At 35.7% G+C, this 13,462-nt stretch overlaps 1 protein-coding gene and 1 pseudogene across 6 annotated transcripts in view; one reads left to right on the forward strand and one right to left on the reverse strand.

Annotated features, from left to right (window-relative positions):
• LRCH2 (leucine rich repeats and calponin homology domain containing 2) overlaps positions 1 to 13,462 on the reverse strand; it is a 96,160-nt gene that overhangs the window by 17,172 nt on the left and 65,526 nt on the right. For all 6 annotated transcript variants that reach the window (XR_007474709.1, XR_007474708.1, XM_004283974.3 and 3 more), the window contains 3 exons: positions 10,716 to 10,764; positions 10,521 to 10,637; positions 1,612 to 1,656 (listed from right to left, as the gene is read on the reverse strand). Coding sequence is in view for 4 of the 6 variants with exons in the window: in XM_004283974.3 (XP_004284022.2) it covers positions 1,612 to 1,656; positions 10,521 to 10,637; positions 10,716 to 10,764 (211 nt within the window). In the remaining 2 variants the exon portion in view is untranslated. The remainder of the gene's footprint in view (positions 1 to 1,611; positions 1,657 to 10,520; positions 10,638 to 10,715; positions 10,765 to 13,462) is intronic.
• On the forward strand, positions 4,484 to 4,724 carry LOC117198171 (ATP synthase subunit f, mitochondrial-like; annotated as a pseudogene).

The following is a 13,462-nucleotide window of genomic DNA, read 5'->3' on the forward strand; positions in this document are numbered from 1 at the left end:
AGTGTCCATCATCGGATGAATGGATGAAGAAGATGTGGCACATATATACAATGGAATATTACTCAGCCATAAAAAGAAACGAAATTGAGATATTTGTAGTGAGGTGGATGGACCTAGAATCTGTCATACAGAGTGAAGTAAGTCAGAAAGAGAAAGACAAATACCATATGCTAACACATATATATGGAATAAAAAAAAAATGTTTCTTTAGAACCTAGAGGCAGGACAGGAATAAAGACGCAGACGTAGAGAATGGACTTGAGGACATAGGGAAGGGGAAGGGGAGGCTGGGATGAAGTGAGAGAGTAGCACTGACATATATACACTACCAAATGTAAAATGGATAGCTAGTGAGAAGCTGCTGTACAGCACAGGGAGATCAGCTTGGTGCTTTGTGCCCACCTAGAGGGGTGGGATAGGCAGGGTGGGAGGGAGGCTCAAGAGGGAGGGGATATGGGGATATATGTATATGTATAGCTGATTCACTTTGTTGTACAGCAGAAATTAACACAACATTGTAAAGCAATTATACTCCAATAAAAATGTTTTAAAAAAAGAAGCAATAAATGTAAGGATGAGTGCAGAAAACCTTGTAATTCCACATTTTTGGACAGTATGGTGAAAGGAAGGCAAATCGTGAGTTGAGGCTGATGTGGTAAGCAGGAGCTTAATGAAGAAGGACCTTGAATTTACCTTCTAAGTGATGAGGAGACAGTGAAGGTTTCTAAGCAAGGGAATGGCCTGATCATATTTGTGTTCTTTGAAACAGTCATTTGCAGCAGAGAGGTGAATGGACTGGAGAGAGGGAGAAGATCAAGGATGCTATTGCAGTAAATACAGGCAAGAAATGAGGAGGGCCTGTGCCAGAGCAGAAATGCAGGTGGGGAATGTATTCAGAATATTTCTGTATCAAAAAAAAAAGGTTTTGGTAACTGATTAGATATTGAAGCAGGCAGGATCAAAGTGGATATAATATATAAAGGGACAGGGAAAATATCCAAGCTGAACTTCTAGCTCAGGTACAACAAAAGTTTTTTTGGTGATTCCATTTCCTAAAATTAAAGGAGTTTTCAGAAACCCTGCCAAGTATCCAACATCAAATGAATTACCAATCCTTCCAAACAAAAATACACAAAGCTTAAGTATTCATGGTGATGAGACTGTATCATTTCAAAAATGCCAGGCTGCTGTACAGCTTAAAATGATGAGGTAGAAAAATTTATAGTAATGCACAAACGGTAGAAATCTAATTTTAAGTGTTGAAATAGTATACAGAGCTGTGAAAAGAGATTAACAAATTCCAAAGGAAAAACCTCAATTGACCACCAGGTTGATTTAAGAAGATAAAATATAGGAATATGTAAAAATTTTAAATTAATTAGTTTCAAGATGAATGTTAATAAAATTCTAAAGCTGAACTACAAAGGACAGATGGAAATTACATGATTAAATTAATAATTGTCTAACGATGCTCAGTTTTTATTATTGGAAAAAACTTGTGCATTAAATCAATAACAAACAGAAAGATGAATTGTATTTTACTCTGATTGAGCCAACTACATGTGAAAGTAAATATTTTAAACAATTGCTAATATTACCCTGTTTTCTCACCTCATCGTTTTCATTGCCACTTGAACTCTTCCTTGATGATTTATACTGAAAAATATTTAAATCACATTATTTTATTTTTCCTTGAACAAATAAATTCTCTAACTAGTAAATTATATATGAGGTTTATTCACATTTTGGTGCTTTTATTAAATTATCTAAATTATATATAAAATGTAAATTATATATAAAGATAAATAAACTGTTTAATTATATAACCAGTATAAACAGTCCTACTACTTACTAATAGCTAACACAAAACAGTACTTTCTATGTGCAAGGCATTGTTCTAAGTACATACATCAAGTAACATTTCCTTCCTAAACCAATCCATTTCCCATTCATTCAGGTTTGCTATCTGAGTGCTGTCTTAAATCCTCCTTTTTCTTAATCCACTATTTACAAAACATCAAGAAGTCAATTCTTTCTGTAATCTCTCTCAGACTTACTTCTTCTGAATTCTCTCAAATATTATTCTATTCTAGGCCCCACTATCTCACGCCTAGCCTGTAATCTCACCAGTCAAAAATGTCATCCATTTTTAAGAAACCTACTGATTTAAGGTTAAAAAAATACTATATTAAGTGTATATATTGACTATACAATAACAGTAACAGTGATAATAACACTTATACCAGTGCTTACTATATACCGCGCACTGATTGAAGTGTGTTACATGTATCAATCCATTTAATATTCTTAACCCTGAGGTAAATAGTATTGGGTTGGCCAAAAGGTTCATTCAGTTTTTTCTGTAAGATGGCTCTAGCAGCACTTAGTTGTCTTTAACTTCATTCAAAACAATTTTGTTAGATTGTATGTGACAGCTGTCATATCAGCTTGCATTTTAAAAAAGACTTATCAAAATGGGTAAATTTTTGTATAGCCATTTTAATATTAAAGATGGAACAGGGCTTCCCTGGTGGCACAGTGGTTGAGAGTCTGCCTGCCGATGCAGGGGACACGGGTTCGTGCCCCGGTCCGGGAAGATCCCACATGCCATGGAGCGGCTGGGCCCGTGAGCCATGGCCGCTGAGCCTGTGCGTCCGGAGCCTGTGCTCCGCAACGGGAGAGGCCACAACAGTGAAAGGCCCGTATACCGCAAAAAAAAAAAAAAAAAAAAAAGATGGAACAAAAGAGCAACATTTTCAGCATATTATGCTTTGTTATTTCAAGAAGGGTAAAAACGCAACCAAAATGCATAAAAAGGTTTGTGCAGTGTATGGACAAGGTGCTGTGACTGATCGAACGTGTCAAAAGTGGTTTGCGAAGTTTTGTGCTGGAGATTTCTTGCTGGACGATGCTCCACAGTCGGGTAGGCCAATTGGAGTTGATAGCGATCAAATTGAGACATTAACCGAGAACACTCAACGTTATACCACGCAGGAGATAGCTGACATACTCAAAATATCCAAATCAAGTGTTGAAAATCATTTGCACCAACTTGGTTATGTTAATCGCTTTGATGTTTGGGTTCCATGTAAGTTAAATGAAAAAAACCTTCTTGACCGTATTTCTGCATGCGATTCTCTACTTAAACGTAACGAAAACGTTTTGTTTTTAAAACAAATTGTGACAGGAGATAAAAAGTGGATACTATATAATAATGTGGAATGGAAGAGATCGTGGGGCAAGCAAAATGAAACACCACCAACCATGCCAAAGGCTGGTCTTCAACCAAAGAAGGTGATGTTGTGTATATGGTGGGATTGGAAGGGAGTCCTCTATTATGAGCTCCTTCCGGAAAACCAAACGATTAATTCCAACAAGTACTGCTCCCACTTAGACCAACTGAAAGCAGCACTCAATGAAAAGCGTCCAGAATTAGTCAACAGAAAACGCATAATCTTCCATCAGGATAACGCAAGACCCCATGGTTCTTTGATGACCAGGCGAAAACTGTTACAGCTTGGCTGGGAAGTTCTGATTCATCCGCCATATTCAGACATTGCACCTTTGGGTTTCCATTTATTTAGGTCTTTACAAAATTCTCTTAACGAAAAAAATTTCAATTCCCTGGAAAACTGTAAAAGGCACCTGGAACAGTTCTTTGCTCAAAAAGACAAAAAGTTTTGGGACGATGGAATTATGAAGTTGCCTGAAAAATGGGAAGAAGTAGTGGAACAAAAGAGTGAATATGTTGTTCAATAAAGTTCTTGGTGAAAATGAAAACTGTGTCTTTTTTTTTTAATTAAAAACCAAAGGCACTTTTTGGCCAACCCAGTATTATCTCCATTTTATACTAAGGCACAGAGGTAATATGCTTAATATCACAAATTCTAGAATGTAAAACAGTGCTTGTTTTTAGGAGCAGGAATCAAGGAAATACAGTTATGACAACCACTAAAGTTCTTCTGATTCCTCCTCGCCAGTAATTATCCTGCAAATCAGTGGCAGATTGACCTTTTCAAAATACTACGTGCAACTCATGACTCTTCTGTTGAAAAAACCTAACTTTCAGATTATGTCCAAATTTCTCTGCCTGGCATTCAAGGTTCTAGTTAATAGCCCCCTTTACTTACGCAGCATTATCTTCCATAACTCTTGGAAAAATAGATAACCTACCTGATAGCTCAACCACAAACTGGAGGATGAGCAGCATTAGGGATGACAAATACAAGACCTAAATTCCTCCACTGTCTCTCCTATGACTTATGACAACTATCCCTAATCTACCAAGGTGCTCTTTACAGCTGATTCCAGACATAGCCTCAATATACTTTCAATCCAATGTTCCAGATAGCCACTGAATAGAGTTGACATGTGTGAATAAACCTATTTGCCATCCTTAGGCACAATGTCACTGACGACACTTGTTCTTGTTCTACTTCAACAAAAAAGTGACATTTAGACAGTTGGACACCAGGACCCCAAGATGGCATCAGGCATACTAGTGAAGGAGAAGAAACTCATGGATGTCAAAACAGGGGAGCTGCCCAAGCTTGATACTTGATACTGATGCAGGATTTCACCCCTAAAGGCACTGCTGGAGAGCTTCAAAGAGGTTACTATGAGTATTACAAGTATTTCACTGGACTTTCCATGCTTATGTGCTTTTCAACTACTGCCTTTCTTACAAGGAATTCAAACATGAGCAGTTATGCAAGTACCACTGAAAAGGAGGACGCAGTCTGCATTCCTGACCATGACCTTCTTTGCCCAGCAGCCCTGATCTTTGCTGAGTCCTTTCATATCCTAATTGCGAATTAACATCTGAAAAAAGATGACTGGTAGGGACTTCCCTGGTGGTGCAGTGGTTAAGAATTCGCCTGCCAGTGCAGGGGACATGGGTTCGAGCCCTGGTCTGGGAAGATCCCACATGCCACGGAGCAACTAAGCCCGTGTGCCACAACCACTGAGTCTACACTCTAGAGCCCACGAGCCACAACTACTGAGCCCATGTGCCACAACTACTGAAGCCCAGGCACCAATAGCTCATGTTCTGCAATGAGAAGCCACCTCAGTGAGTAGCCCCCACTCGTCACAACTAGAGAAAGCCCATGCATAGCAACGAAGACCCAACACAGCCAAAAATAAATAAATAAAATAAATAAATTTATTTAAAAAAAAGACGACTGGTAGAAAAACAAAAGAATGACATTTTAGTGAATAATAAGCTAATATTTATTAGTGTATACTCTGTGGCAAGTGCTGTTCTAAGCACTTTATATTATTAAATAATTCAGTAGTTATAATAATCCTATGAAGGAAGATACTATTAGAGTCATCTGAAGATAAAAAAAATAATAATAAGCTCAGCAAGATTAGATAATTTGCCAAAGTCACTCAGTTAGTAGATATCTAAGTAAGGACTGGAACCAAAGTGGTTTGATTTCTGAGGTCAAAGCTCTTAACCACTATGCTATACTCTCATCCCTAAATCTTAAATGATTAGTAGGGATTTTTCAGGAATAAAAGAATGGGCATGCTCAGAAGAAGGAAAGCACAAAGGAAAAAAAAGCTCAGCCTATGTAAAAAAGAGTAGCTAGTAACGAGTGAATTGTGGCAGGTAATAAAACTTAAAGAAGTAGGTAAGGATGGCCATGAAGTTTTTTAAAAGTCCAAATTTTATGTAATTTATAATGGGGAGCCAATAAAGAATTTTAAGCCAGGGATTTCTCTAAGGACTGTTAAACTAGAGAAAGGGGGACCATTAAGAAGTTATTACAATTGCCCAGACAAGAAAGAATGAGGGTTCCAACAAAAGCAAGGGCAGTAGATATGGAGAAGAGGTAATGAATTGGAGAAAGAAGCATAATTAGCATCCTGATGACCAATAAGGTAAGAAGAAAGAAAGAAAGCAAAATCAAGGAGGACTGAGGTATAGAGCTTAGAGAACTGGGTGGGTAATACTACTACTAACTAAAATAAAGAACAGAGAGGAGGAGCAAGTTCCATGGTGGTGCGGCAGGAGGGGGAGACATATTGATTTGAAATACATGGCATCCAGACAATTAGAAACACAGGTACAGAGAACAGGAAAAAAAAGTTATGAGATGTAACTTTAGACCCAGGAGAATATGAGACATCTGGAATCATAAAAGCTTCAGAGAGAGTAACAAAAGATGAGACCCCTAAAAACAAGCAGAAGAAAAATCAGAAGAAAAGTTAGCCAAGAGCATCAAAAAGAAAAAAGAAGAATAAAGGAAGGAAAATGAGGCAGAAACCAAGCAAGGAGTTTTGAGAAGAAAGATGTGGTCATCACTGTCAAATGCTACCCTAGATTTTGCCATTAGTAGGTACATGTTAGGCTCTAGTGAGGGGCTATTTCCATGGAGAAATGGAGGTAAAAGACAGACTGCAGTGGGTTAAGGAGTGATCGGAAACCGCAGATCTAGAAATGGCAAGTTTGGCCCTAGAAGAAAACAAAGAGATAAGGCAACAGCTGAAAGGGGAATCAGGGATAATGGTAGAGGTCTGAGCACATTTATAAGATGGAAGGTAAAGAGAAAGGACATAGAAGAGTGAACGGATAATTGATAAAGGAAAGAAACAGAGGATGATACAGTCGAGAACTTAGATAATGAGACTTGTATTATTATTACTCAACTGCTATTCTAATTTAAAATATCCATTATACATGAAAACTTAGGAAGATACTTAGTTTTGCATTACTGCACATATTTAAAGGTCCTAAAATCCAAATCAGAATATATACATAGATTTTTAAATATTCTATAAGTCCAACTTCTTACTAATTCAACTCAGCTGTCAGTTAACATTATTTGGAATAACTGAAGTTTTATTATATCTAAATTCAAATACTACAATAAAGGCCTGTTCAGAAACACAAAGATCAGTTCATCTCTGAAGCTTATATTAATTTCACAGAAGGGACAGTACTTGTGCACAAACTCTGACTCAGAACAAATCAGGTTATTTCAGAAGCCCAGTTGGCTTCCCTATTCCGGTATAAAATTAACCATGGTCAGAGAAAATATACAAAAATATTTTCCTTGGGGTTAGCCATTAAGTTAAAATATTGTACTATATTTATGAAATCAGATATGTATTTTAAGAGTCATTATAATGTTTTATCACAAAAGTAGTGAAATACATTTGATGACAAATATATATGGCATTTAAATAAATCAAATAAGCCTTAAAACTAATTTGGTATAGTTATTCTGATTTTTTTAACTTTATTTAGAAATGAATCATCAAATGCATTTAGAAATTTGTGTTGTCATTCTTACAAGAAATTAAAGCTACTAATTTACATTGAACATTGTCGAAAAAAGGTTAGATTTTCATACTTTGTTGTATATCTTATTCAAATGATATTAATAAATTTCTGTAAAAGATTTTTGTAAGGAACGGCATCAAAAACAGAGGAGAGCTTAAACAAGCTTTATTTGGGAACGCTCCCGGGCGAGGTTCACTGGTCCGAGAGAAAGGGGCCAGAGAAGTCGCGCCCAGGTGCGGGCACGAACAAAATTTATAGGGGCGGACGCAGGGGAGGTGCTTGCTGTGTGAAGCAGCCCTTTTTTGGTAATCTCTCGGGTGTTGTGGCAATGTCAGGTGTTGGTTGCATCAGCCTCAGAGCCGTTGGTTCCGCCCCTCGGGGAGCGGGAAGACCGGGGCCGAGTGGTGTGGCAATGTCAGGTGTCGGTTGCATCAGCCACTTCGGCGGGGGTTCCGTCTGGCTCCCTGGGCCCTTCCCCGGACCTGCTGGCCTTACAATTTTTAATAAAGTAATGTATTTTCTGGAATACTTTCACTCTGAGAAATGCAGTGATTTTACTTCAGCAACAATGACATTAAATTTTATTTACTAGAATAGTAATCTACACAAGAGCGGCTGGGAGTCTAAAAGAGTTAATATAACTCTCCTACAATGATTTACTTATATAATCTGACCTAAATTATCTTCTTACTCACATACTCTGGCCAATTATGTTGAAACTTTTTAAAATTTAGTTTCAGGGGCTTACCTGAAAAACATACCTCCCAAAATCAGTCCTAGCAACTATGAAACTGGAGAGCTAGATTTCACACACACACACACACACACACACACACACACACACACACACACTTTCAATAAATCTTCTAAATAACAGCATCATGAATAATTTACCATGGGACACAAACAAAGAAATCCTGTGGTTCAGTCATTTATATATGTTAGGATAAAGTTGCACAAAAGGTCTGTATGTTTCATAACAAAGCAAAGCTAAAGGAGCCATCACTGAGTGAGCTTAGTGATAATCTGATATATATCTCTAGAGTAGTATACTTCAACTATAAATCCAAATTAAGTTCAATACTATTATCTTATGAATAAGCCTTTTTATTCTTGAGATAAGTGATTAAGAGAAATTTTCTTTTTGAAAGAAAGACACTTCATAGATAATATTTTAATCATGAAAATACTGGCAAATCTGAATAACCATTTTGACTTCACTTAGAGAGTAGTATCTCAGTTCTATAATTTTTTTTTAACACCTTTGGAAAAAACTGTTGACTTTATTTTTTTACAGTGTCCTAACACTGACATCTTCTGACTATTGAGGAGAACTACATGTCTCCTTAAAATATTTCCCAGTTACTGAAGCTTATCTTTGCACCTACTTTATTAACTATAGTAGAAATTAACATTTGTTGAATGATGATTATGGACTCTTCAAATATTATCTCCTTTGATCTCTTAGCAACTTAAAAAATAGCAATATTATGGAAGGTATACTTAAGCCATAAAAAATAAAATATTTATCAACAAATGATACTATTAAATCAAATAACTATTTTTTAAAGGTTCACTGAGGCTTCTATTAAGACTTTACTGAGAAGTTTACTTGAGTTACAATAAAATATTTAAAAGACAATAAAACTGTATTTATCTGAAAGTGTGTTCATTTGATATTAGGCTATCCACAGCAGATCAACAGGCAGCATAGCATAGGTTCTCGGTTCAAGTCTTGACTCAGCTGCTTATTAGCTAAGTGGCTTGGAGCATTTTACTTAGCCTCTTTGTGCCTTAATTTCCCCATCTATAAAATAGGCATGACAATAAATGCACTTACTTCTTACTAAGTGCCATGCAAGTATTTTGAAAAACAGTCAGAATTTGTATGCTTTTACTATACTAATAGATCAAATAAATTTCAAATCTCTTTTATTAGTTAGAAATACTAAAATTTCTACCACATCATCAGTTATTCATCAAGTTTTATCTGGTAACAAATTTTCTTTAGTGAGTTTGTTCAAGTGCCATAAACTAAAAGAGGGGACTTACAAATTAATAAATGCCAGAATGCAAATATAACTGAAGATTTGTAAAGGGTACTGACCAGGATTCTGCTAAGAATGTCTTTCCTTTTTTCCCTATGTCTTTTATTTCTTCATTATCTCTCATATTGACCAGGTAACATAAGGCTCATTAAAAGGATTCAGTAATTATTTGTTGAAGGAGTAAACTTATCACAGACTAAGACATATAACATTTTGCTTTGGTCATATGATACTACTTCCAAATGTATGTTACACTCCCGTAATAAGGAAACTGATCAATGTGCATAGAGACACACTTTTACCAAACTGAGAAAAGCATGAAATATAATCCTATTTATTAGTGATATAAACTTCAAATTACCTATAATTTAACCTAGAACTATGTATTTATGTATTTATTATTAGATAAAAATTAGGTTTTGGGAAACAGAAAAGGTCCACAAAAACAATAAAATTTGCTATGCATAGAGCAGGAGCTTGGTTGCACTGAGTCAGAAATTCCAATAACAAATTCTAACTAGTATTGAAGATTACTCCAGTTCTAATGACTGGCCACTATAAATACAGCAGACCTTAATCACAAATTAGACAATATTACAATATTTACAAAGGTGTACACAATGAAATTTCATTAAAACCCTTCTAACTAGAAATTTGAGATAATTCAGATGGTCTGAGCTTTTAATTTATCTAAGATAAAATGCCATCCTAAGAAATATATTAAGGTAATAAGAAAAGAAAATGGGGGAAAATGCTTTCAGGTATTTTTAGAATCATGTAAATAGCATTTATTTACATAGAAACAGTTAAATGCTAATTGTAAAAATGTGTCAACTCTTTACTGAAACAGATCCAATGAAAGACCTTTTTTGGGCAATTCTTTTAAAATACTATTACATATTGCTACAACTAGCAGTGTAGCAAACATTCATGTTTCTTGTAAAGTATCTGGAAAATCACAATTCACACTGATCTACTCTTAATTATTTTGAATTACTGAAATTTTATGGAAATAACTGGCTCATATATGTATACCACATACATGTAGGAAATCAAGATAAAATAACACATCTACTATACCTAACTAGAGAGTTATATTCTGTCATATTAATGTGAAACAAAATGGATAAAGTCAAAACTAATAATTACAGAGTAAATTTTAAAACTTAATAAAGTACCTTGAAATATTCTTTTCTAATCTGTTTGCTCCGCCTCCTTTCTTCACTCTGCCAGATTATAGGCTGAGATTCTGGCCACTGTTGTTCATCTATTTGATCCTTTTGACTTTCTAAGGGCTGTAATAAAATAATTTCTTTTAACTAAATAAATGAGAACAAAATATTAGATATAACAGTAATTTAATTTCTTCTTACCTGCCATGTGAGGGGTGATAATGGTGAATTAACTTCATCTGCTGAGACACTAAAAAATTAAAGATGCCTTAATATGTATATCTTAAGACATAGTCAAAACACAGGATATTTATTATATTAAAATAATTACCAAAAACTAAAAAAAAATAATAATTTCTTTAGATGATCTGTATGAAACTTCAAGTGGCCTAATATACATATAACTGGCGTTCCAGAATAAAATAACTCAGGTGACAGAAAAGATATTTAAAGATAAATAAAGACCACAAATTTTCAAATTTCATGAAAACAATAAACCCACAAACTTGAGAAGCTCAATGAACTCCAAGCAAAAGAAATATGAGGAAAACTACAACAATATACATCATAATCAAATTAAAAGCAAATGATAAAGAGAAAATGTAAAAAGCAGCCAGAGAAAAAAGACACAATAGGTCCAGTGAAACGAATACTGACAACAGAGTTCTCACAGGAAACAACGCAATCCAGAAGACAGTAGAAAAACCTCTTTAAGGTACCAAAAGAAAACAAAAGTATCAACCTAGAATTTTATACTAGCAAAGATATCTTTCAAATATGAAGGTGAAATAAAGACTTTTTAATTTTGGCTGTGCTGCACAGCTTGTGGGATCTGAGTTCTCTGACCAGGGATTGAACCCAGGGCCACAGCAGTGAAAGCGCCAAGTCCTAACCACTGGATCACCAGGGAACCCCAAAGACTTTTTTAAACATTACAGAAACTGAAAGGATTCAACATCAGACCAGCAGTAAAAGTAATGTTAAAATATCTCTTTCAGGTAGAAGGAAAATGATATACATGGAAATACAGAGCTATACAAAGGAACAAAGGGCACTGGAGATGGTAACTAAAGGGGTAAAGATAAAAGACATTATTCGGATTATTTAAATCTCTTTAAAGAAACAATTGACTATTTAGAGCCAGAATAATAACAATGTAATATGTAACACAGAAGTAAAATGTATGGCAACAATACCACAAAGGCCAGGAGGGAAGAAACAGAAGTATACTCTTGTAAGGTTCTTATAGGACATATAAAATGACATAATAGCACTTGAAGGTAGACTGTGATAAGCTAAATATTATACTTTAAACCCTAAAACAATCACTAACATAACAAAAAGTTGTAGCTAAATAAGCCCACAAAGGAGATAAATAGGAATTTTAAAATTTAATTCTAAAGACAGGAGAAAAAGAGGAAAGATGGCTACAAAGAATGGATAAGATAAAAATTAAACACACAATAATACAGTAGATTTAAATCCATGAATACCAATAGTTTCAATTAAATATTAACAATCTTAACACCACAATTAAAAGTCAGATTGTCAGATTTGATAGAAAAGGAAGATACTACCATATGCTAACAAGAAACCCACTTTCTCCATAAAGACACAAATAGGTTAAAAATAAAAAGAAGAAGAAAGATATATCATGTTGACACTAATCAAAAGAAAGCTGAGGGGCTTCCCTGGTGGCGCAGTGGTTGAGAGTCCGCCTGCCGATGCAGGGGACGCAGGTTCGTGCCCCGGTCTGGGAAGATCCCACATGCCGTGGAGCGGCTGGGCCCGTGAGCCATGGCTGCTGAGCCTGCGCGTTCGGAGCCTGTGCTCCACAACAGGAGAGGCCACAGCACTGAGAGGCCCGCGTACCACAAAAAAAAAAAGAAAGCTGAGGTGACTATATAATATCAAAAAAGTACACTTCAGAGCAAAGAATATAACCAAGAATATTTAAAAAGTCATTTTATAATGACAAAGGTGTAAATTCACCAAAAGGACATTACAATCCTAAACATTTATGCATCTAATAACAGCTTCAGAATATATGAAGGAAAAATGAAAGAACTTTAAAGAGAAAGACAAATCCACAATTAGTGTTGGAGATTTCAAATAGTCTTCTCTTAATAACTGATAAAACCAACATTGTAGTGCGCCCAGGTGGTGCTGGGGTGGTAAAGACAAGAAATGAACAAATAAAGAAGTATATATTGAGAATGTCAGATGGTAAAAAAGTATATATTTACAATGTCAGACGGAATTAAGTTCTGTGGAGAAAAATAAAGCAGGATCTGGGAAAAGGGACAAAGGAGTGGAGGAGACATGCTCTTTTATATAAGTTGTTCAGGTAATCCCTTGCTGATGAAGTGAAATCTGAGCAGAAATGTGAAGACAGGGGAATAAGCCATATGGTTATCTGCGAGGAAATCATTCCAGGCAGAGGCAAAAGCTTTGAAGGGGTGGGAAATGCTTGGAGTATTGGGAGTCAGCAAGGAGGCCAGTATAACTAGAGAAGAGCTAAACAGCAGGAAGAGCGTAGGAAGAGGAATACAGTAGGGAGCCAAATGATGTAGAGGTTCACAAGTCCTTAAAGGACTCTAGTTTTTACTCTGAATGAAATGGGAGGTCATTAGAGAATTCTGAAGAATGACATGATCTGATTTACATTTTTAAAATACCAATCTGATATATTTTTTTGAAAACAGACTAAAGGAAAGCAAGGGCAGAAAGGAGACCTGTTACCAGGCTGTTATAACTGAAGTAAGAGATTGCTAGGGCTAGGGTGGTAGGCATGGAGGTGGTAAGACATGATTAGATTCTCGGCATATTTTGAAGGCAGAGTCAACAAGATTTGCTAAAGGATTAGTTATGGGGTGTGAAAGAAAATTACAAGTTAAGGATGAATCTGAGGTTTTTGAGCTGAGCAACTAGAAAGATGGAGTTGACAT

The sequence above is a fragment of the Orcinus orca genome, chromosome X (genome assembly GCF_937001465.1).
Source record: "Orcinus orca chromosome X, mOrcOrc1.1, whole genome shotgun sequence".
In the NCBI taxonomy this organism is placed as follows: Eukaryota; Metazoa; Chordata; class Mammalia; order Artiodactyla; family Delphinidae; genus Orcinus; species Orcinus orca.